This window comes from Vulpes lagopus, chromosome 4 (assembly GCF_018345385.1).
Source record: "Vulpes lagopus strain Blue_001 chromosome 4, ASM1834538v1, whole genome shotgun sequence".
Lineage (NCBI taxonomy): Eukaryota > Metazoa > Chordata > Mammalia > Carnivora > Canidae > Vulpes > Vulpes lagopus.
The window spans coordinates 107,814,252-107,839,149 of NC_054827.1; the positions used below are offsets into that span (position 1 = coordinate 107,814,252).

Below are 24,898 nucleotides of genomic sequence, written 5' to 3' on the forward strand. Positions count from 1 at the left end.
CCAGGGACGAGGGTGAGGTCAGCAAGCTCATGGGTGTATCTGTAATGCCCCTGAGCTCTCCTCATCCACTGTTCAGCTCCTTTCTTTGCTGTTCTCCCTTTTTTCACTTTAAATATTAGCTTATTATTAAATTATAAAATATTACTCATTTGCTTTGATTTTAGGAAACTTTTGCTTGTTAATCAGCTTCTGTCAGTATACAAAAAGGAACCAGTTCACTCCTGGCTCTCCCTTCGCTCAACTTCAGAAAACATCTGTGTGAACTTAGGGCTTTGATTATATTCCAGCCAATTTCCCTAGTCTTCATATAAAAGCACAGATAGGCATCTGCAGATCAACATTCAAGTAAACAAGTCACTTGGATGCCAAACATTTTGTACCATGTTTATTGCTGATCCTTTCTCATCATGAAACTGTCACCTCTAATGGGGTAGGGGGGAGGGGGCCCTATGATTTATCATCCAAACCAGAGCCCTTTCAGGGTAAACTGAGGCACTGATTGCCAATCCATGTGGGACTCGCCATCTTCCCATCTGTACCCATTTTATAAAGAAGACAGACTTTATAATAGAAAGACTTCTAAGAGAATGCTGTGTTCCAAAACCCTGACCACTCAAAAACCAGAAACCAAGACAGTTAAAACTCAGAGATGAGACATACTTATTCTGTTGCTTGAGCTGGAGACAGTGAGGTTCTTGGTAGAGAAGACCTCTGTTAGTCGTTCATGGCTATAGAGACATTTCTGAGTCCCCCTGACCCATTCTGAAGGCCCTGCTTTATAGCGGGCCAGTGTACTCGTCCTACTTCCATGTCCTGGTCCTACCTGCACCAAGGTTCTCCCTACCACTGCAGCGTCACTAGCCTGTGGCTTTGCCAGACTGTGGTCGAACATAGGACAGGGGCCTGCTCATTTCTGTATTGTGAGGAGTGGGGTGTGTTTCTCCTGTATGCCAAACATGCTCGGGAGAGGGCTGCTGAACGAATAGATGAGTCAGAAAAGCTGAAGGTGTCCTTCCATTTTAGAGAAGAGGGCTCAGCCTCCCAGAACCATGGCTAGGGTAGGAAGTAGGGAAACCCTAGTCTCACTTCCATCACCACTGCCCACCTACCCATGTCCCCATAGTGGTGCTCCAGCTGCAGAGCTTTTGCACTGGCTATTCCCTCTCCCTGGAACACTCTTCCTATAGATAGCTCCATGATTCACTCCTTGATCCTTCAAACCTTGGCTCAGATGTCACTTCCTTGGAGAGGCCTTTTCTGGCCAGCCGCTTTAACTGCTCTGCTCTGCTATTCCCCTCATCGTGGCCCTCCCCACTCCCAGCTCCTTTTGTCTTCTTATTACCATATTCATGTCTTAAACACACTATCTGACTCTGCTCCTGGATTGTAAGCTTCGTGACAGAAGCGTGTGTCTGCCTTGTTGACTGCTGCACCCCCAGTGTTGGGCACAGTGCCTGGACATCATAAGGGCTCAGTGAATATTTGTAAATAGAAGGAGCCTGCCTCCTCCCTTCCTTTGTTACAAGAGAGGAGCTAGCTGTTCTCTTATCCAAACCCAGCACCTCCACCTGTGCTCTGGATTGTATCCCTTCCTGCCTTTTGAAACTCTTGTTCTATCAACTATTTCTTCTCTCTTCCATATATTCAACAGCATCCTTTCAGCTTGCTAATACTTCTGATACTTATCTTGGACCTCACAAGAGCCCCGTGAAGCAGAAATGCTTATCCATTCTATGTGAGAAGACACTCAGGCACCAAGAAGGTGAAATACTTATCTGTGGGCAGCACAGAAACTAAGTAGGGACACGAGGATTTGAACCCAGTGGACAGGCTCAGGAGCCCAGCTCCTGATTATCTGCCATGTAACTGGCTCATACCCACCAGCATTTATATATATGTTTGATTCCTCATCTTAAATAAACAACCCAACCTTAACTCGATATTCCCCTCAGCATCTTCTCTATGTCTTGCCAGTACTCTGCAAACTTCTTACAGCATTGTCTACGCTAACCCGCTGTGTTCCTCATTCTGCCCTCTCTTGGCATCACTCCAATCTGGTCTATGTGCCTGTCACACTATCAAACGAGCTCCTGTGTGAACATCTTGCAATGGATGCTACTCATTCCCCATCTTATTCGAATCCCAATCTTGTGTGATGACAGTGGCCGCTTCTTCCTTCCTGAATAGGCAAAATCAGGGTTTCCTGGGTCTGGCCATGGGACAGATCTCCCTCTGGAGGAAATAGGAAATATGCTACTATGGAGGGACATGATGAACGATTCCCAAGAAAGAGATGGGTTAAAGTCCTCAGGGCATCATTACGATTCCTTCTGGCTCAGAAAATCCATTATTATATTAAATCATCTCCTCTCAACACTTTAAGGTTCCACTTATAATGACATAAAAATCCCTCCTTGATTCTCACTACTCCCTAGACCGAGAGAGCCCCCAATTAAAAGTCTTGATTTTTCACTATATTCACACCCAGCAAGATTTCATCCAGTATTACTTTCTACAGTTTTTCTTACAAAATATTAGTTTTATAAAATTTTCAAATACAAAGTATACCAGAATATGGCTTTTTTTTTTTTCAAATGAAACAGCCTCTCTTTCCCCAGCAAAATTTACTTCCTAAGAATTAGGAAGCAACCCAGGTGACAATCCCTGTCCCAGATGGATATGTTAATAAAACATATTTTTAGGAAGGGGATGCAGATTTCAAGAGAGCAGTGAAAAATATTAATAACCTCATTTGCTTGACCCCACCATGTGCTGGCTCTTTACCAGGGACATGTTAATTTCCATATTTTGGTTTTAGAAATAAGACAGACTCCAAAAGATTAAGTGATTTGTGCAGTGAAAACACTGGCAGAGCCGGCATTGGGGTTTTCTGTGCCTGCAGAAAGCTGGCCCCAGCATCCTGCCCTTCACCTGCTGCAGATAAGGATTTAATATACTGTCAGGGAGACACCAGGAAGTTGAGAGGAAGCAAAGGTTAACTCAACAAGTAGATGTGAGACAGTTGGTGAGCTAACTGGAGAAATATTCAAATTAGATTTTTCACCTGCACCGCACCAGTAAGGATAAAATGTGATCCAGGAGTGGTTTTATATGAAAAATCTTTCAATCTTACTGTTTCATTCCATTTGGTATACTACAACATAACACCATAGCCTGGCTTATAAACAGATATGTATTGCTCACAGTCCTGGAGGCTGAGAGTTTGAGATCAGGGAGCCAGCTTGGTCAGGTGAAGCCCTCCTCCCTCATCTGAATCTGACTTTTTGTTCTAACTTCTAGTGATGGAACAAGTGAGGGAGCTCTGTGGGGTCTCTTGGATAGGGCACTCATCCTATCATGAGGGCCCCACCCGCATGACTGAATTCCCACCCAGAGGGCTCCACTTCCTAACAGCATCACAGTGAGGGTTAGGGTTCCGATATGTGAATTTGGGAGGACACAAACACTCGACCATAGCACCTCCACTGGCCAGTCACTTGGTGTCCATTTATTGGCAGTCCCTGGGCCTCCTGCTACAGACATAGTATTAACCTTGGCTGTCATTTTTTCCTTTTGTATTGCATTAGAAATATACTCTTGCAAAAAAAAAAAAAACCTGAAGCAAGAGGTTGGCAGCTCTGAAAACTTCTCATTTCATTCATGTGGTCTGCTATGGATAAATCTTACTCTTTAAAAAGAAGCAGAATACCTGTCCAATGCGCAGTGCTTTGCTCTTGAACCCTCCTCGCCTCGCCAGCACTTGAAAGGCCTTTACCCTAAGCCAGCCTTTCTTCCCTCTCTTTTGTTCAATTCTTGATGGAGCCGCATTCAGAAACAGCATCCCCATTAATGTCAGCTGCAGCCTTTTCCTGAGGAAACTGCCCCCCCCCACAAGGGCACCAGTGTTGGAGTGAACTTTGAAGTCCTATTTCTTCTGGGTGTCAGATGTGTCCCCCACCCTGCCTTTTCAGCAGCCACCATGCAGGGAGAGTTGGCATCATGCAGAAAGAAGATAGCCAGGACCATCAGTAAGGAACTGGGGTCTGGCTCCTGATGGTTCTGGCTTTGCAGCTCCAGATGTCTCTAGGTCCTGATGTCCTTCTTGGTAAAGCAGGGTCCTATTGTGGAGCTGCAGTGAGACGTGCTGGACAGACAGGGATGTCAGTTGTGGTGTTCAGGGGATGGCTGCTGCCCTACTGATTAGAGGGCATTAGAGTCCATTGCTGTGCATGGACTCTGCCAAGGCGCCTTGGAACAGCTATCCTCAGGGAACCGGCCTTTCAGCAGTACAGCCCACAAGGGAGAAATAAGGATCAGCGGATGGAAGCAAATGGGTGTGTTCACCATGGCAGAGCCATGATTCCTGCTGCCACTGCTCTCGCTGATGGTGTGCCAGAGATTGAATTAGTGCATTTCCTTTTCTTCCGCAAAGAAACTCTCAGATAAATAGCAGGAGGCACCTCTGAAGGTCACATTGTCAAGAGCTGGGCATGGTGTGTCCACTGGCTGCCAAGCTGTGCTGGACTGAGCCCCCAAGGGACTGTCTTGTGGAGATTCTTGAAGTGCCACCTAGTCCTTGGGCAGGTCTGACTGCCTAGCAGTTCTCTGTTCTCTCTGCTCTGCCAGTAAACTGAGCAAGACCCAAAATATGCTGAGAGCCACGGACATTGTCCTCTTCCCTTGAGTGGTCTCACTTCTCCAAGTGCTCCTTGAACCTTTCCCATTACTTTTTCCCAGCTCCTCCGCACCTGCTCTCCTCTCCATGTTCATAGCTCAGCGCCCTTCTGAGCATGGGTCACTTGTCCAAATCCCAATTTCCATCGCTTGTCTATAGGCCATGACTGCCTGATGTACTGGCAGGCATCCCTCACTCCTGGCCCCAGAATCATGCACATCCTGGATATCTCCACACAGAACTCAAACCTGACCAGGATGGCAGCCCACCCAGTTCATTCAGAATCAAGGTGGCATCTATACTCTCCACCTCTCACTATGTTCCCCCTTCCAAGACCACTCAGCCTTCAGATTATACACCTGAGGGGAGCAGGTGTCAACCTTCATGTCCTTACCCTGGATCACTGCAGATGTAAAGTACAGTGTGGCACTCCCTCCTTGAAACTCTTTTGGGTTCCCTCACAGACCCTCCCAGCTTTCAAAATAAAGTTCAGAATCCTTAGCAGAACACAGGAGACACTTTCTGAGCTGGCCCTCTCTGTCCTTGTCTTCCATTTTCCCACAGAGACAGCTGCTAACACCACCAAGCAGAGGGAAGTTTCTGGAATGAAGGTCGGATCCAAGATTGTGTTTTTGAGCCTCAGGCTCCGCCTCAGGAATCTTTTATTCTATCTCCATTTTTTAAATTCAGAATTTATGAACCCCCCATCATATCTGGCCTAAATACCTGGTTGGGTGGGGGTGGCTTGCATATGCTAGCTCTGATTTTAAAAATCAGAGGCCAATATTTTAAAATTCAAGGGAATAGTTATTGTAAAGCATGGTAATATCTGGCTTCTTTTGAGCAATCAGAAGGTCTGGCCATACTGAACCATAGTCATTGGTTGAGTTGAGTTGAGTTGAGAAGCAGCCATGCAACAGGTTGGTGGGACTAGGGGTAGAGGAGGTATATGCTACATTTCCCCCACAGTCCTCACCATTCCCTCTTGTCTTACCCTGAGATACCTCACTTATGTATGTGCCCTGCTTGGACTTGGTAGTTTGAGATCCCTGGACCAACTCCTTGCTACTCAGGTAGCACAACCGTGCATGTCACCTTCTCTGTTAACTTCCCTGACTCAGAAACCCCTCTTATGCCAGGTATACCAAGCCTGCTGGACCTGAGGGTGGGCAGGGAGCAGCAGGGGTACTAGTTTCTTGTTCCTTCCCAGCGACAATTTACAAGATGCTTATTGATAAAGTCAACCATAAGCAGAAGAACACCCAGGGGCCCAGTCCTTTGCCCCCTGCAACATGTAGAAGACAAAGCTGCTGGAAAGAAAATCTGGGAGCTTCGTTCGTCTTACCATGCAGTGAGAAACTGCTCCCCAGAGCTTACTAATTGAATCACCAACTAACAGCATAGTAAGAGGAAGCCAGCCCCAGTTCTGGAAGGCTACTTAGCCCTGATGTCTTCAGCTGTCAGCCGTGGCCTCCATCCCCACCCCCACCCTGTGTTCTGTAGGAGTTTGAGGCTCTGAGGAGGAATTGTGGAGGGGTTCTGCCAATTGGGTCCTCCCTATGAGCCAATTCCTGATTGCCTTGGAGAAAAGCCCAAAAACAGTGCTCAGGATGGAAAACAGGACCTCCAGCCATGTTGAGTTTGGGCATGGAAAATGACTTCACTTAACAAACATCACTGTAGCTTGTAGCTGGTGGGCCTGGGGAGGAGATGGGCATAGGGAGGATGGTGGCACCCAAGGCTGTGTCAGGTTGATGCTAGAAATAGGTGTCTGGGTGGGAACTTGAGAAGGACTTTGCTTGGATAGATAGAGCCCAGAGGAGTGACCATCCTGAGTTACTATTGCCTGGGCACCTAGCATGCAGCACTCGCAGGCCACACACTGGCTGTGGATTGTCTCGCTTCGTCTCTATCACATCCCTATGAGGTGGACGTTTTCGTATTCCCATTCAATTAAAGATGTTAAGCATTGAATCCAAGGATTTATAGCAAAGAGGGGCTGGAGGCAGAATCTGAACCCAGCTTTGTCTGAAACTGTCTCCAATTTGGAAACATGGTGCAAGGGGTTGGGGGTGGGGGCGGTCAAAGCCTGAGTGGAGTCAAAACTGGGGTTCTGTGTAACTGAAGCAAACCCAGAAGAGAAGCTGGAGAGCCAGGCCAGACAGCCATTGTACCTGAGACACTACAACTGACTCCAGACAGATGCTCCAAACATCACCTGGCAGAGTCAAGAGGAGGAAGCACGAAGCCATGTCCTATAGGAGGTGCGTGCATCTGACTAGATTGCTACCCTCTCATTCTAGGAGGATTTGGCCCTCATGCTTCGAATGTTTCTAGCAGCTTTTCAGGAAGTTCAGGCTGTGTGAAAGGCCAGGAGCCTGGTTTCTGTTGTGAACACACGAAAGTGAAAGGAGCAAAAAGAACGGGACAAGTGGCCCCTCCTTTGCTTTTACTCTTGCCCTGAGCATCGGTTTGGACTTCCAGGGAGAGTCTGCCTGTCTGCCTCCCAAGTTTGGGCTGGTGGCTTTGCACGGTGCTCTGGGGTCAATAGCTCAAGGTATCATTTTGGGCTTTGATACTGGGGCTGCCTCAAAGCCTTTACCCCCTCCCCACTTCTCTTGCCACCGAATTCATCTAGAAAACACCAAGGAAGAAGCTATGGTGAAGTGGGGCTAGTCTGCCCCTCCCTGGACTTTAGAATAAACCAGAGGTGAAGAAAATTCTTTGCCAGCTGACTTCTTCATGTGACTACAGTGGACTGGACAAGTGGATGGAAATTTAATCCTTCTTAAGCTCTTGTAAAACACCCTGGCATGTGAAGGGCTTTGTGTGGCCACATCAGAATGGGGAGGAATGGGGAGAGGATGCCCAGAACCTACACACCCCCTGGTAGAGGGTTGGCAGAAGGATCTAGCATCTCTGAATTTTTATTATTTTTTTTTGACAGAAATGCCTCTTTGATCCAATACTGTCAAAAAAAAAAAAAAAAAGATTGGCAGAAGAACACGGGCTTTGGTGTGATCCCTAGCTCTGTCTTCACAAGCAGAGTATTTAAAACTGAGCCTCCTCACTCCTTAAAGTGAGTAAACTTTGAAGAGTAAATGAGGTAATGAATACATACAAACAGCTTGGCAGATGCTATTTTTGTTCTATTTTTATTATTGTTCTCATTAAATCATTTCTGAGAAGAGAGATAGGTCATGGCTGGATTCCTCTGCCTTCCCGTCATTTTGTTCCAGTTAGCGTGCACTTATTGAGCACCTACTATGTGACAGGCCCTGGGGGCACAGTGGGGATAGACAGATAGCCACCCCCTCCACTCCAGCTTGAAGGTGCTTAAAATCTAAATTTGGAGACCGGAAGCACACACATACAATACAAGAAAGGCAAATACCCCAGCAAAGGAAGAGTGAGTACCTGTTATTCAGGTACCCAGTGGCACTGAGAAGGAAGTAGGAGGAATGGTGACGGAGGTGTATGGACTGGGGGTGGGCTTGGCAGGGGACAGGGAATTGCTGCTGGAGGTGCCAGCATTCCATCAGAGTCTTGAAATCTGAGGAGGAGCCAGCCCCACAAAGGGCTTTGGAAAGTGCCCCAGGAAGAGGGGTCTGCTCAGGCAAAAAGAGCCCAATGGGACAGTGGATCCCAAATCTTCCCTCCTTTAAATTCATGTTTCTGGACCCTCCCCACTCCAGAATATGGTCTGTAAGGCTTCATTTCCCTCTTCCCCTCTCCACCTCTGGTAATTGGTCCTATTTCCCCCTCAACATTGTGGCTTTGTCTTATAACCTCTCCTTTCCTTCTCCCACTGCTTGTTTCCCTACCTTATTTTTACAAATGCACTCTTTCCTATGTAAATTCCTCCTGCCTGGTCTCCCCACCCCTGATCTGCTTCTCTTTCCTTCTCAAAACTCTGGCGTGGCCACGCTGTAATCACTGCCCCTTTAATCAGGGACTTCTCTTTGAAATCTCCTTCCATTTCATCATTCTCCTAGATGTCACCAGGGACCTGCTGATGGCCAAGCCCAGTGGCTCTGAGCACTCTCAAACCTAAAATCCTCCTCCTGGGAGCACTTGCCTCTCTTACTGCTTTGCTCCCTTGGTTCCCCTCTTATCTCTTTGTCCATCCTTCTCCATGGTCTTTGCTACCTTGGCTTCTCCTTCCCACTCTCTAAATGAGGGTGATGACCAAGGCTTAATCCTGGGGTCTCTGCTTCTTTAGGGATTTTGTCTCCACTTAATGGCTTCAACTAACATCTCCCTACAAATGGATTCCAATTTCCATCTCCATCTTCCATGACTTCCTTCCTAAATATTATTCTCTTATGGATTGGTCCCTGGTTGCCCACCATCTATGTGAGCATGGACAATCTCTTCCCATCTCAAGGCCTTTGTTGCCATACTTGAAAAAATAAAGAGGAATGGGCTGGCTGGCCTTTTGTCCCTATGCTCCAATAACTGGTGATTCAGTAAGTGATTTTTAAATGTTTTCATTTCCACATAGATAAACTCCATCCTCTTATAATCATCATGTTTAAGACCAAACCATTGTCCTTGCCACGAGTGCTGTTGCTTCTTCTCTGTACCATGATGCCTTCTCTCTTCCTTTCCATTGACACGACTGCAGCCCATACCCTCCATGTTCCTCCTGCGGATTACCTGAGTGGTCTCCCTAACTTGTCCCCTCTGAGCAACTCACATATTCTCTGCACCATCCTGTTCAAAACTCTTCAAGGGTCCCTATTGTCCATAGCATCTTCTCTTTAGCTTTGTGGATCCCTTTGAGAATCCTTTAAAATATATAGATCTTTTGCTCAGAAAAATGCCTAAAATTTCAAGAGGTTCATGGATCTCCTGAAATCCATCACAGATTCTTTAGAGGTTTTTGGACAACAGCTTAAACCAAAGTGGTTCCCAAAAGAACCAACTGTGAGATCCTCAGCACTGACAGCTTCACTCAGAGCTCTTTGTCCTGTTGTATTTCCCTTCACCTGAGGTATTCCTGAAACCTCCACTCCAGCCAAGCTCTTTGCTGTCAAGCTCATTGCTTCTTTGCCTTGGGCCATTATCCCCATCTGGATTACCACCTTCATTCTTTATTCGACTAAGTCCTTGGACCCTTTTTTGGACTTAAGTCCTACTCTGATCCCGCCTTCTCTGGAAAATGTCTTTCAGGTCCTCAGTCCTCTTTGCAGCTCCTATTGTCTGAATCATCAGTATCATTAGTACAACAATGTCACTTTCATTTTTATTACAAGGCAGGGCTCACTGCTGAGGACAGGCACTGCCATTGTGCACACTAGAGGTTTGTTGGTGACGATGAATCTTCCTGATAACCGAAGGAAGAAGGCTTCCAAAGTCCCCAATTTAGCTATGTTGATAATAGCTTCTTTATATTTTATTACCCACACACAGGTGCTTTTCTAACACATGGAATATTGAGCATAATTTATCTGGAACACCAATCCTGCTGTAATATAATGATTCTCCAAGTGGTACTGGAAGATGGGAAACAGCAATGCTAACTGAACCTCTCTTGCAAGTTTATCAAGGCACTTCATTGAGATGTGAGAGTGTCTACTGCAATGTCTGGCATGTAGCAGGTGCTCAGTATGTTAGTTTGCCTTCTCGGTGGTGGCCTTTTTTTTTTCCTGTTTAATGTAGAGCAGGTGGTGGGTGAAAATAAACCAGCACCTATTTTTTGCCCGCTCTAAAATTTCAGGGCAAGGAATTCAGAGACATCACAAAAGGATTTGCTATTTCCAGTGAGTCTGGACTCCATCCAACAGGGAAATTCATTGAGGGAGACATCCAGTTGTGATGCCCTGGAGCCAGAGAAGACCTATGGGTTCATCTAACACTCATTCTACAGATGGGGAAACTGAGGCCTAGAGAGCTTAGGGGCTGCCCATAATGCAATGGCCTGGTAGTGGTGAATCCACAACCAAAGCCCAGATTCCCAAATTGCTGCTCACTGCAGACACATCTGTCATCAACCCCTAGGAAGTCTCTGTGCCGCCAGACCACAAAGGCCTTTAGCCTTTTCTCTGTACTGGGTTCAGCTTTGCATGGCACCAGTATCCAACACCGGGCTTGTGAGTACCTGTGTATAGTGAGTTGGATGCATTTTACTCATATAGCTTTGTGATGACCACATGAAGCTCATGGTAACTGTCCCAGAGACCAGGTACCAGGGAAGTTTTTCTCCAGGGGCACCATGAGTACCTTGTAAGGCTGTTGTTCTTGCACCTTATCGGGAGCAGATTAACTTTTCCAGTGGGCTGGCCCATGGCAGATAGCATGCGCTGGTCTCAAAAGCAACACCAAAAAGTTGCTTTTGAGAAACTGTTACTGAGCACTTACCACGTGCCATGCACTGGGGACACATTGGTAAACGGGACGGAAATGGACCCTTTCCTCATGGAGATTGTTTTATGGTAGATGAAAACAATAAGAACAAAAGTAAATACACTACCTTCCTAGTCCAGGCTGAATGATCCTCTCAGTGGCTAATCTCTGCCGATTTCCAAGACAGAAAATAAAAACGCTACACAATGGCACTCTGATGAGGCCTAAAAAAATCCAAAAGTCAACACATTTTACTTTATTTTCTCTCAATTGATCTCAACTCCCAAATGTTCCAGCTTCAAAAGGTAAGATTAGGTACCATTAAGCCAACCAGACTAGCATTGATTTAAAAACCCTCCTTGATGGTACAGGATGGAGGAGGTTGCAGACCCTTATTAATCTCCTTGTTATCAGCTTGATCTCAGCCTGCCAGGAACTAGCTCGTCTGATTCCCAATTCCGGCCACATCCCTCCAGTCCTTGGGTTTCTGTGTACCAGGCCATGGAGCCTGTATAGAACCATGAGATCCCTGCGAGGAATACTTATGTTAATAGGGGACTGGTGTTGCTTCATGGAAACAGGAAATGGAAAGGGTGCTTCATCTGTAAATAGATGGAACTCAATGGATTTCAAATCAGACTGTTCTATGGGGGCTTGTATAACCCAGCACATTTTCTATCCTTTGGCTATGGAGAGAAATATAGACATGATCTCAGGGTGTAGGTGGCAGGGGTCTTTCTGAGCCTCAAGAAACGAATTCCCCAGGGATCCCTGGATGGCTCAGCAGTTTAGTGCCTGCCTTCGGCCCAGGGTGAGATCCTGGAGTCCTGGGATCTAGTCCCACATCGGGCTCCCTGCACGGAGCCTGCTTCTCCCTCTGCCTGTGTCTCTGCCTCTCTCTCTGTCTCTCATGAATAAATAAATAAAATCTTAAAAAAAAAAAAAGAAACAAATCCCCCCCTTTCCTGCTGTCTCTCCTTTCCTTCCTGTGTTCTCCAAACCAGCACTTAGTCTCTGCCAGGCACTGTGCTCAATGTAGCACAACTCTGAAATGGCTCCAGCCCTCCTAGGACTACCATCTAGTAGGCAAGAAAGGTACCACGCAAGACACACAAAGCGGAGGGAGCTGCACAAAAGAGTAGAGTGTGCCTGGAGACTACAAGATAGGGATCTAATCTAGTGGTGTTGCTGGGGTTGAGGGGCCTCTCCGGCCTAAATTGCCCTTGCCTTTTGTGTCATTCACAAGACGGTTTCATTGGGCAATTCCTCATTTGTACACCGGGCAATTTCCCACGTACAGTGAGCAAGTATCTCTGTAGCTAGGTACTTTTGGGGAAGATTAACTCACTTCCTCTCTATAGAAGTTTTGCAAGAATTGTCATAGCTTTGCTACCAAAGAGGCAGAGCTTTGGTAGCTCTCGGGGAAGAAGTAAGACCAGCACATCATCACTGCATAGACGTTAATCTTCTCCTGGATCTACCTTCATGTGTTTTGTGAACTCCACTTCATTGACCTAACATGTTTCTTTGCAATGACTCACTAAAAAACTTAAATGAATTTATCATAAAAGGAATCTTTATATCATTGCCACAAATAGAATACCAATATCCCTTGCTCTAAATAGAAAGTTATGGCAAAAATAAATATAATTAAGTTCTTGGCTACCAGCCTGCCCAGAGGCTGTCTTTACCTGAAGGAGCAGGTTGGTTCTAAAAGGTTCCCTTATACTTGTCTTTTTCGATCATTCCCAGAGGCCTCCCCCATATCAATTCATCTGCTTTCTATAATGATTTCAGTTTGGAATGAGACTGCAGGCTGGGTAAGCCACCAGAACCTCTCATGAACCCCAGGAACTCCAGGGCACTGTTACTGTGTACACCAACTATAGAGGGGGGTCATTTGCTGTATGAATGACCACATCCCAGCCAAGCTCATGAGGGGGCTTAATGATCCAGCCAAAAAGTGCTTTGCTGTCTAGCTTCTCCAGAAATTTCAATCATGTGCTATAGTCCTGGGTCGAGGTTATTTCTGGTATGGACACACTGCAACCTCCTTAAAAACTGATTTCATAAATCAATTCAACCCTTGGTTAGGACTTCTTGTCTTGCCTCTGTCTCGAGCCTCATCTAGAAGGACAAAGAAAGAGAAGCAGGCTAATCCCTAGGGCTAAATCTCCAGCACCTGGGACATGGCCAGCTAGACCTTGAGAAAATTCGGGGTATTTTTTGCATGTGTTTATTCAGCAGTTACTTTACCAGAGTTTCAGTTTACCTCTCCATTAAGTGGGTTTTGTAGGGGTTTCATAATAAATGTGTGAAATAATGTATGAAAAGCTCCTGGTCATATATAGGCATCCAGCAGGTGACTATAATAACTATTATTAAGTTTTTCTGACATCCATTTGAGGGTCACTCTAGGCCAACTCTGTGATGGGTAACAGGGATCCTTGGACAACTCCTCCCTGGTCTGATGGGTCAATGTCACTGTCTTGGGCTGGGGCTCTGCGAAAAGCCAGGAAACCAACTAGTCCCACCAGTGGAAGGAGTGTGCATACAAATTACCTAATGATGCAGATTCAATTTCATTAGGTTTGGATCTGGGTGAGGCCTGAGATTTTGCATTTCTACCAAAACTCCAGATGATGCCATGTGGTTGGTCTGAGGACCACTCTTTGAATGACAAGGCTCTAGACCAGTGGTTCTCCAAGTACAGTCCTTGGAGGGATCAAGGGTAACAGCATCATCTGGAACTTGTTTGAGATTTCGATACTAAGACCCTGCTCCAGATCTGCTGAATCAGAAACACTGATGTTGAGGAGCTAGCACTGTTTCTTACAACCCTCATGTGAGGCTGAGCCACAGCTTTGGCACTTCCTGGCCCTGCAATCCACAGCACTTGCTCATTCCTCTTTCGTTAGGGGAACCGTGTGGCCTGAGCCTAAAATGGAGAAAGACAGCTGTATCTCAGCCCTTCCTAGACCAGAGACAGCCAAAACTCTGGGGATTAGCATTTGGGGGCTCTCTTCTCTTTTCAGATTCACCATTGACCCCAAAAAACACTAAACAAGGGTAGTAAGCAGGTAGTAAGGCAAGAGGCAGGTAGGCAGGTAGTAAGGCAAGAGGCAGCTAGGGACCTAGATCTGGAAGGGAGAGTGGTTTGGGCTGTCTACACCCCTACCCTACCTACTCCCCCACCATTCCATGTTTCTATGTGGCTTGGGCTTTTACAAGACCTCCTGGGCCCCTCCATTGAATTTAGACAGGCAGGCAGGCCAACAACTATTTACAGAGTGCCCCATAAAGTTATGTGTTTGCACTTTCCACAGTCCTAATTCCCAGGTGTTGGGTATTTGGGCCACCTCCAGCAAGTGGTTTGTATTTCTGTAAATCTAGGTCTATATTCCTTCTTCCTTTTCTCCCTCTACTTCCTTCCCACCATGATTTTTGGTACTATATTATTTTTTGAATTAAATAATGCTCCCATTGATGTTGCTTTGTTAAGATCATAACTGCTCTCTTAAAATAAATCAATGTGTCTTGAACACCTGCCAGGCGCTTTTTTGGCGGTTCGCATCTGTATGTGTGTTTTTAATTGTGGTAAAATACACATAACATAAAATTTGCCATCTTAGCCATTTTTAACTGTAGAGTTCAGTAGTGTTAAGTGCATTCACGTTGTTGTACAACCAATCTCCAGAGTTCTCATCTTGCAAAGCTGAAACTCTGCATGCATTAAATAGTAACTCCTTCCTCCCCCAGCCCTTGGCAAACATCATTCTGCTTTCTGTCTCTGGGAATTTAATGACTCTTGGCATCTCATGGAGGTGGAATCATATAGTATTTATCTTTTTATGACTGGTTTATTTCACTTAGCATACTGTCCTCAAGGTCCATCCATGTTGTAGCCTGTGTCAGAATGTCCTTCCTTTTTAAGGCTGAGTAACATTCCATTGTAAGTTTATGCCACATTTTACTTATCCTTTCATCCAACCATCCATGGACATCTTTTGGCTATTGCAAATAATATTGATACGACACAGAATTGAAAGCAAAGGCTTTCAATTCTTCTGGGTACCCCCCAGGAGTGGGATTACTGGATCCTATGGTAATTCTAGTTTTAATTTTTTGAGGAACTGCCATATTGATTTCCGTAATGGCTGCACCATTTTTATTTCTCATGTCTTGTGTTTTATTTAATCCTCAGAGCACTGTGAATTGGGTATTATTCACCCCATTATTTAGGTTAGGAGCTGGGGCTCAGAGAGATGAGGTCACCTGCCTGAGGTCACACAGGTAGTAAGTGTTCCTCCAGAGATACAGCCTCAATCTTCCCACAGTTACCCTTGGCTTGAAGCCTGGGAAAAATTTACAGTGAAGACCTAAGTGAGTTATTCTGACATTGCTAGAGGCTAGAGCTTTAGTGGGCAGCACCAGGCATGCTAGGGAAGGGGCTGCAGAGCCTTGGCTGGACCATGCGGGTCTGTGCGAGGCCATTGGTCAGCATGCGGCCCTCAGGTACAGCGGCCTAAAAGGCATCCTGCCCAGGCCCAGATGGATTCAGCACTGGGGGTTTCTGTCTTGCCCTTCTCTTTGCTTCTTGGAACTCAGTTTATTGATCCAGGGATAGTCAGACATCCTACAGAGTCCTTGGAACGTCAATTCCCAAGTTTCGGGAACCATGGAGGTACAGTTGGAGAAGCTTTGCTTCTTATAGGAGAAAGTCACCGGCCTTATCAATTTACCAACTCATTTTCTCTGGAGATCTTTGGCCTCCTCGCTTCATTATTTAAGCCATGCTGGCATTTACCAAGAAAGAAAGTGTGAATTAATCCTGAGTATCATTCCTCCGAGCACTGCCAATGTTCCTGCTCTTGAAATTGGAGATGGAGATGGGGAACTAAGAACACTCACCCACGCCTCACTGGGCATAGTCCAAGTGTGGCTGCCCCTTCCTAAGCATCTGCTGAAATGGGGCACCCGATGGCAGTGGCCACTGATGCATTTGGGGGGCTCCTCTGACATGCCATGAGCCTTGTCTGCAGTCTTAGATGTCCCCAGCTGTCCTTTACAAACTCTTGGTGTGGTACAGAGGGTACAGAGGTGGCCTAGGGGGCTGGAGGGAACAGGAGCAGCAGGCCCATAATTCTAGTACCTGAAAGTAGCTAAGGCCCACATGGGCCATGGAGTCTGGGATTCTGGTGCTTCAGTTTCCCACCTGTGTGACCTTAAGCAAATCCTGGAATCTGTCTGGGCCTCCACTTCCTCATCTGCAAGAGGGCAAACAGGGTGGGTGGTGGTTAAGGAAGTGAGCTGTGGAGCTCCCAGCAGAATGGGAAGCATGGCGTCAGTCCCTGGGAAACAGGGCTCCCTGGGCACATACCCTCTCCCTGCCAGCTTCCTTCCTCTCTTCCTTCCTTCTTCCTTGCCAGGCCCCTCCCAGCCTGAGGAAGCTGGAAGCACTAGCCCTTTTCTCTTTCCCCAGAAGAAACTTCCTCCTGGCCTTAATCATTTGTGTTGTGTCCCTCTTTCTTCAGTGTGTATCTGTCTCTCTGGTAATGAGACAGTCACACAAATGCCATGCTCCAGAGCCATTTTGATGAGATGAGATGGGGACAAGCAGGTAGCTAGCAGAGGCAGCAACAGGGCGGGCAGAGTGGGGGCACCGCTGTGCAACAGGTTATTGAGTCACAGCAGGCAGCCCTCAGTGGCATAGGTCTGTGGGCTGCCAGGATGCCACCCTGGCCTGGAGCTGGCACGCTGCCCCGTGGCTCTCTTTCAGCACCACTGCTCCCCACAGACTTTCATGTTTTCCAGCTTTAGCTTCTGGAATGAGGACCATGCAGATTTCCCCACCCGAATGCCATTTAGTACATCATTTCTGAGTAGTTCTCCTTGTTTCTGGGTGCTTGGGTTCAAATCCCAGCTATGCAACTTACTTGCTGTGTGACTTTGGCCACTTTCTTTAGCTGCTCTGTTCCTCGGTTTCCTCATCTGTGAAATGGAGGTAACAGTGGCCCAGACCTCATAGGATTGCTGAGAGGACAGGTATGAAGAAGGCTAATGGGATTTGAGTATCGTTTGGTGCAGAGCAGACACCCCAAAGTGATGTAATATTCTCTGCGGCATCAGCCTCTGGGAGGAAAAGGTGGGTGAGGAGTGAAGCTATCTGTGCTTCCAGGAGCGATGCTCTCCGTTTACCCTTCAAAGTGAACTTGGAGCCTAGACTGTTAGATTTCAGGGATCAGATAACAATTCCCCAAAATTGAGGTCGGGGAGTTATAGGATCAACAGCCTCTTTGGCTATGGAAGACCATCACAACCACCATCCTAGCATCACCCTCTCTCAGGAAAGAGAGGACCCCTTTATAGGAAAAAAGAACATTGTCTCAGAACAAAGAAAAGTCATTCTCAGGAATGGTGTTTAGCAAATGAACATAATCGTCATGGACACATGGTGCTCTTTCTTTTTCTTTTTTCTTTTCTTCTCCCTTTGGGATCCCCGGCTTTCGGCAGATCAGCTTTGGGGACCACTGACCTTGGGGTCACCCCCCCCCCACCGTTAGCTGCTAAGAGGCCAGAGGAGGAGGAAAAATTGTTGTCATCTCGAACCTCAGAAACAGGCTGGGAGGCAGGGCTAAGGGACTCCGTGTCTCCCCCAATCCCCCCAAGAACAAAAAAGTGCTGGGGAAACTCTCCGACAAAGTGAGAGCCTCCTTCTGGCAGAGCAATCGAAGAATCACACTGGCACACACACCCACACCACAAGGCGGGACGCCGGATTTCCAAGAGCAGCGGATCAGGATTCTAAGTGGACAAGTGTCGGGAGGAGCCACTCCTGCCAGCGCAAAACACAGATACAAGGCTTGTCACGGCCACTGCTCTTTCCCCAGATGGAGCAGTTCCCTTTGCCACTGTGAAGTCTGTGGCAGCTGAAGCTGAGAAAATGTTGGGACAAACAGGTCCCATCAGGACACCGGGCGGCTTCCTAGCAGAGTGACGAATTGCAGGCGACTGGGGAGAATTTAAAACCAGCCCAGCTGCCACCCAGGAGAGTGACTAATCTCCACACTTAAGGACAAGCCCCAGACCGGCAGTCGTTCAGACACAGGAGACGGTTTTCCTGGACGCAGATGGCACCCAAGTGTCTCACCCTGTGGCTTCTCTTGGAGAAATGGACCTATCCCCCTCCCTGGCAGGAGACAGCCACCTGACAGGCATCCCCTTCCTGCCCCCTGTGGTGTTTATCTGCCTGCCCCTCCCACAATCTTCTCCCTATATCTTTCCATCGTCTCCAGAACTCACTTTTGCTTCAGAGAGCTAAGAGATAGGAGGATCTGGAGCTTCTCTAGGGTCCACGCAGTTGCCACAAGTCCTGACCCATCCATCACGATTCCCTGGTTTGATCAGTGTTTGAGAATCAAAACGCCACCTAAAAATGCTTAATAAAAAAAATCTTGGAGATCACACACATTGATCTGACCTCCCGTTCCTTTGCTCTTGCAATGTTTCAAACATCCAACTTCCAGCATCCTTCCTAGGGACCACCAGCCCTTGGAAGGAAACAGTTGACTCCAAGTTAAGTTGACTCCAGTATGGGAGCATTACGGTGACAAAGGGGGACAGAGCTGACACTTTCTCTCCAGGCAGAAGGATGGTGGCTGGGGGGCAGTGGCACTATTAGCAGTGGCAGGGCTAGGAAGAGCTCTCTGGAGAAGAAAGGGCTAAACAGAGGTGTGGAGGTGGCTTTCTGCAGCTTTGGTTTTTATCTGAACTGACAGTTGGAAACATACCACTGGTCCTCTTCTTTTACAAACTAGAAAGGGCTTTTCCACTGGCCCGCCTCCAACATTCTAAGATGATGGACAATGCCCTTAATTGGGCTGTGCCCTCTATGTTGGATACATAAGGTGGGAAAAACAGGGCCTTCTGTGTAAGCAGAGGGTGTTTCCTTGTTATTAAAATAGTATAGAGCTTCCGGGGGCAGGAAGACTGAAATCTTATTTTGGCCGTGTCCTAGGCCTGAAAAATATATTATGGGTTTCAAGCACTAAACCATATGCTTATCACCAGGATCTGGGGGCAGGGAGAAATAAAACAGAATCGGTGAGCCCATCTCCATTGGCATAGATACCAGCATAAAGGCATGCTGAGGGTACACACGGGAGGCGCAGCTATCCCAGACTGTCCAAGGAGGGTCTGGGCCCTGAGAATGCTTTACAAAGGAACGGCTACCAGACCTTAGCCTTGAAAGATGAGTTAAGGGAAGGCAGGATAGTGTGGGGTTGGAGTCAGGGAGGATAGTGTGTGGAAGGAGGTTTTTCTAGAAAGGAGGAAGAATGTGTGCAAAAGCGTGGAGGCATGGAGTCATGGCTCATTCTAGGAAACTGTGAGCAAAACAGGAAGGCTGGAGCCCAGGGAGGCAGAAACAGGAGACGGGGGCCAGATTATGTATTACCTTGTACACCGTGCTAAAAGCATAGGAGCCTTTCTAGAATTCCACTCTCTCTCAGAAGTATTTATAATTTGCAATTTACAACGTCCCCAATTTGTAAAACCTAAACAATTTTAAAACCTAGCAACCCTGCTTTATAAGGGGAAAGAGGCCCTGAGTGGTGAATTGGTTTCTAAGACGGATATCTATTTACAATTTAAATTTGATGCTAGGAACAGTTGGCAACAGGACTTGGAGCAAGTGAGTTAAAAACCAGAGCTTTCTCTCCTATTTTATCCTCCAGTCATGTTTATACGAGAGGGAAGTACACCAGGACTGGGAAGAAGAATGAGCTTTTCCAAAAAAAAAAAAAGAATGAAAAAAAAAAGATTGCATCTTCTTGAGCAAATATGTATGCTCCTTACAAAGTGCCTGTACTTCAAGTGCTCAAAAAAGGAGCTCCTTTTTTTTCACATCAGCCTGGACTCATCCACCACCAAAAGGTGCACTTCACCTCACTCCTGGCCAATGGCCACAGCTGCGGCCTGCTCACAGATCTGCTCACAGCCAAGGACCAGAGCTAGGCTGCCCCGCCCCCATCTTAACTGTTCCCCAGATGTGGCTTGAGGTCTGTCTGGGGTGCACTGGGGACCCCTGGCCAGGGTGACTGGATGGCATCCATTTTGAGGACATCCATTCCAATAGGCCAGTACTCACAGGGACCCATTACTAAATATCTCTACTATCACCCCTGCTGCAGGCCCCCAGATGCCCAATCAAATGGTATGCAGATGCCAGAATTCTCTTTCAATTGATAACCGAATCAGATTTGCAAAGGGATGGTTTTTCCCTCCAGAAACTTCAGCCCAAGACCCCACCTGTGAGTCTAGGATGCTCATGTCTGTGGCATGTGAGCTTGTCTGACAAGCCAGGGGGAGAGGTGTGCCATTCTGTCCTCTAGCATCACGCTGAACTTGACTAGACCAAAGGGGCATTTCAGGGAGACAAGTCCTTCTCCTAGTCTCCTTCATTCATCTTCCCTCTTTGTAAGCTGCTGAGACCAGACCACGCTCTTAGGAAAACTGTGGGCCTGTCAGATCCCTGGAGAAAGGGTTAAGTCCTGAGACCCAGTCTGTAGTATTACCACAGTGTGGAAGAACCCAGAGGACAGGGCAGGTCTAGCAAGGCAGTCAAGAGCACAGGCTTTGGCTTCTCATAGAACCAGCATCACTTACTTGATCACCAAACCTCTCTGAGCCTCAGTTTCCTCACTGATAATCTGGAGATGGCCACAGTACCTAGCTTAAAGAAGTTCGGGAGGATTGAATGAAGTAGTACTTTAGAGCCATTAGCCTAGTGTCTGGCACACAGAACTTGTCAAATAGTAGCTCCTGTTGCCACCAGAACGTGACCACTGGGTTGCCATGAGGAGAACCTATGTTAATACCTATGAAGCAGTTGGAACAGCTCTTGGCTCATAGTAAGCTCTCAGCAAATCAATAAATGCTAATGACCATCATCACCTTCATCTTCACCATTATGATGATTATTGCTATTATTACTAGTTACATTCTTTTAAACCAGAGACTCTTCTATGTTTGAAGAGCTCATCTAGGAATAAGGGCATTGGGTTGCAAATAAGGAGACGTGTGCAGGCTTGCCCTCCCTTTTACCAGATCAGGGTGTGATATTGGATAGATAATATTGCTTCGCAGGGTCAAATTTACCCTCACCGTAAAAAGAGAGGAAGTTTCCTAGTCAGAACCTCACACTTCCTTCCCATCCTAAGGCTCTGTGGGTGTCTGCTTTGCCCAATGATGCCATGTACGTCTGTCACCAGACCAGTGCAATAGAAGTTTATTGGATGACTTTGTGCACCCAGTTCTGGGGATACCTCGGTGGGCAAGGGAGTCATGCCTCACACCCCTCTGTCATAGGTTACACTCAAGATTAAAGCTCGGGACAATTGGAAAAATATCTTAGCTTGCAACTTGGTCTAAAAACTGGGGCACTGCATGAATTATTGGGGGCCAGTTTACCAAAGTCCCACCCAACGTCTGATGTAAACATCTGATGTAGAATTTGAATTTGCTCTTTGTTTGAGTGCTTTGCAGAGATCTCATCTTGCTACACTTCCTTTTCTCTTTCAGCCCCGGGGAGGCATTTCCATAAGCAAGTTAGAAGTTGAAAATCATCACTGAGGAAAAGAAACAAGTCTCCCAGAAAAAGCTTCAGGAAGAAAAACCTGCCCCTGGTAACCCACTGCATGATTGCTTGGGCAGGACAGGACCTCTGAGAGTACCACACCAAAAGCTTCATTTTATAAGAAAGAGGATCAAGGGCTTAAGAAAAGTGTGTCTCAGTTTTGTTCCACCAGACAATGCACACACAATTCTTTTCACTTCTCATTCCTGAATCATACATAGATGTTTACTCCAGAAAGAGACGTCTTCCTTCCTGCCTTCCTAACAGCATCACAGAGTCCTACCTTCCAGAAACAAGCCATCCTTTTATAGAACCAGTGTTTTCTTCCAGGGACTGACACTGGCAGGTAATTTGCAATCTTCTCTGGCACAGGTTGAGATCAAGTTGGGGAAGGGTGGGTACGGCTGGTGGAGTAGCACCATGATCTTGAGTTTGAGCCCAGGTCTCCCAGGAAGGAATATGATGAGGAAGACAGAGCCCTACTCCTGGCACCCCTCACTGGCCACTGTGCCAGGACCCTTAACCCACTGAGCCCTGGCTGGCTACTCAAAGTTGGGGTGGTTCCAAGGATTAAAGCGACGGAGCTTGAAACCTGGCTTCTAAGCAGATATCAGACCTGTTGGTATTCTAGTCCTCTGCTCCACGTCCTTCCTCCTCCAGCTATGGCAAATCCCAGTTATACCTCCATTCTCCTTAAATATGTGTGGGACAGACCAGGAGTGGGACTCACAGAGGGATTGTGTGTGTGTGTGTGGAGCGGGGAGATGTCTCAAGTTGGAGTCAAAACTGGTCTAGCCAGGGGTCAGCCTGGGGACAGACACCGAAAAGGAAGGATAATGCCACAGATGATAACACATTTGACCCATCTGACAATTTTCTCCAGGGTCAACCCAAACTGGGACCCCTCTCCCCCCAGCAATGAAACAGGTCCCAGGGGCATACCCATAGCAGAGGAGCCCTGGGTTTTAAGTACATATGTAAATGCCCTTCTTAGCTCCAGCCTAGGAGCTTACTTCTAGATACCCTGTTGGAATAACATGATGTGGGGTGGCGGTGGGGGGTCCCTACAACGCATTTGGCAGGAAGGTGCGACATTATGTGCAAAGTGATTTCCTGATTGCATTTTAAAAATTAAAAGTCCCTGGCCATGTAGAAGCTATTCAGTAAAAGTTCAGTGAATGGCTAAGCCAGGGATGCCTGAATGAGCTCTGCACTTCTTATGATTTTATAGCGGAACAATGGGCAGCTGCTGCTCCTTCCCGCTCACCTGTCAAGGTCAGCAAGTGGTCTGGGCCAAGCAGAGCCCACAGGTGGAAGAAGAGAGGGAGAATGGAGAGGAAGGCCCTCCCCACCGGGTCATGCACCACCCCAAGACTTGGCTTGCCTGATTTCCTCTCCCACCCTGGTTTTTGAGGCTAACAGCTATGGAAACTAACGTATTTCTCTATCTCCACCTGGGAACATGTCATATATTAACTGAATAGTATTTGTGAAAGTTTTGGAGCTCTTGGGGAGCCCAGGATGAGGAAGAGGAGGAGGCAGACACAAGTGTAGTGGAGTTCACAGAAGGAATTCTTGCATTCCTGAGATGGGAAGGAGCAGGGAGAAAAAGAGAGAGCAGGAAGTGGCGTCTGCCCCAGGTTTGGGTCCTTAGGGCCTTGGGATCCTGGCATCTCCCTTTCGAGGGACCTGTCAGCGCAGCGGGCTCAACTCGCGCCGATAATGAATGAAACAAATGGGACAAAGGAGTGGGCGCACGCGGCGCGGGGCTGGAGCGGGGCTCCAGGCTCGGCTCTAGCCCCGAGGAGGGAGGGACCTAGCGCCCACTCCGCGACCTCACCTGTTCCCTGCCCTGGGCCAGGAAGCGCTCCTCAGGGCCCCTGAGCGCCCTGGCTGCCTCCCCACCTGCCCGCCGCGGGCCGGACGCTCTTTGTGGCGCGGAGGCAGAGACACCCCCGAGCGTGCGGGGGGCCGCCGGGCGGGCTCGCTCTCAGCCTCCGGGGCCCACCGCAGGTGCGTCCCGCGCCGCAAGTGCGCGCTCCTCCAAGTCCCGCGCGGGGGCAGCGGCTCGAGGTCCCTCCCCACCCCTGGAGAGAGCCGGAGAGAAGCCGAGGCGAGACCGCGCGCCTGGGGGCCCCGAAGACCACCGGCGGCGGTTCACCCTTCCCCGAAAGGTCTCGGTCTCCGCGCTGAGAGCGCACGGGAATCGGGGGCTCAGGGGCCGCCGCGGGGTTAGCCGAGCGTCCAAAGCCAGGCGAGGACGAGAGTCTCAGCCCAGCGCCGCGCGTGCCGCCTCCAGCGCTACCAGCCGGCGCCCCAAGCCCGGGCTCCCGGGCCGGCGGGAGGTGCGTGTGCCAGTCCGTAGGTACAGGGGACACTCCCCTTCCCGGGAGCCAGTGCAGAGCCCCCGCCCTCCGCTCCAACCCGGGGATCCCCTCCCCCAGCGCAGAGATACCCGCGCGCCCCCTGCCCACTTTGCCAAGGCGAGAAAACGGCCGAGCTGGAGACAAAGAAACTCCTGCCTCCTCCACTCTCGGCCCCTCCGCCCACCCCAGACACTCCCCGGCGCCCTCCCTCGACCCGGCGACAGCGCTCGCGGACGCACTGGGGAAGGGGGGGTGGGCGAGTCTGCCCCCCGACGCGGGCCAGCCGGAGGCTGCCGTGCTCCCCTCTCGGGGACACCCCACGGCGGCCGCGCCCCCAAGCTCCGCTCCCCAAACCGTCCCGGTCCCTCGGCACCGCCTCCCGGGCCGAAACCTTCCCCCACTTCTCCGGCGAGCGATAGGGGGGCGCGGCGCACACAAAGCGGGCGTGGGGGGCGGAGTACGGGGAGGGAGAGATCCCGCCGGGGCTCCGCACGGGCCTGGGCGCAGCTATTTACCCGATCTCTTCTTCGATCTCCGAGATGTCTGCGAAGATGAGGAAGACCACGAGCAGCGTGAGCGCAGCCAGCATCCAGCTCCGGAACTGAAGCTGCATGGTGGGTTCGCGCCCGCCTGGACCCGCGCGGGCCGGCGCGAGGAGCGGGGCTGGAGGGCGCAGCGGCGGGCCGGAGCCTCCGCGCGCGGCGCGCAGCGGGGCAGACACCCTGCACTCGGGGAGCGCGGGCCAGCGGCGGCGGCGGCGGCAGACAGGGGTTGCTCAGGCGCGGCGAGCCCGCTCGCTCCCTCTCCGCTCCCGCCCGCCCCTCCTCTCCCCTCCCCTCCCCTCTCCTCCCCTCCCCTTCCCTTCTCCTCCCT

At 48.7% G+C, this 24,898-nt stretch overlaps 1 protein-coding gene across 2 annotated transcripts in view; it reads right to left on the bottom strand.

Annotated features, from left to right (window-relative positions):
• ST8SIA2 (ST8 alpha-N-acetyl-neuraminide alpha-2,8-sialyltransferase 2) overlaps nucleotides 1-24,638 on the bottom strand; it is a 61,572-nt gene extending 36,934 nt beyond the window's left edge. For both annotated transcript variants that reach the window (XM_041752904.1, XM_041752903.1), the window contains exon 1: nucleotides 24,541-24,638. In XM_041752904.1, coding sequence (XP_041608838.1) covers nucleotides 24,541-24,638 — 98 coding nt within the window. The remainder of the gene's footprint in view (nucleotides 1-24,540) is intronic.
• Between the last annotated feature and the right edge of the window lie 260 nt (nucleotides 24,639-24,898).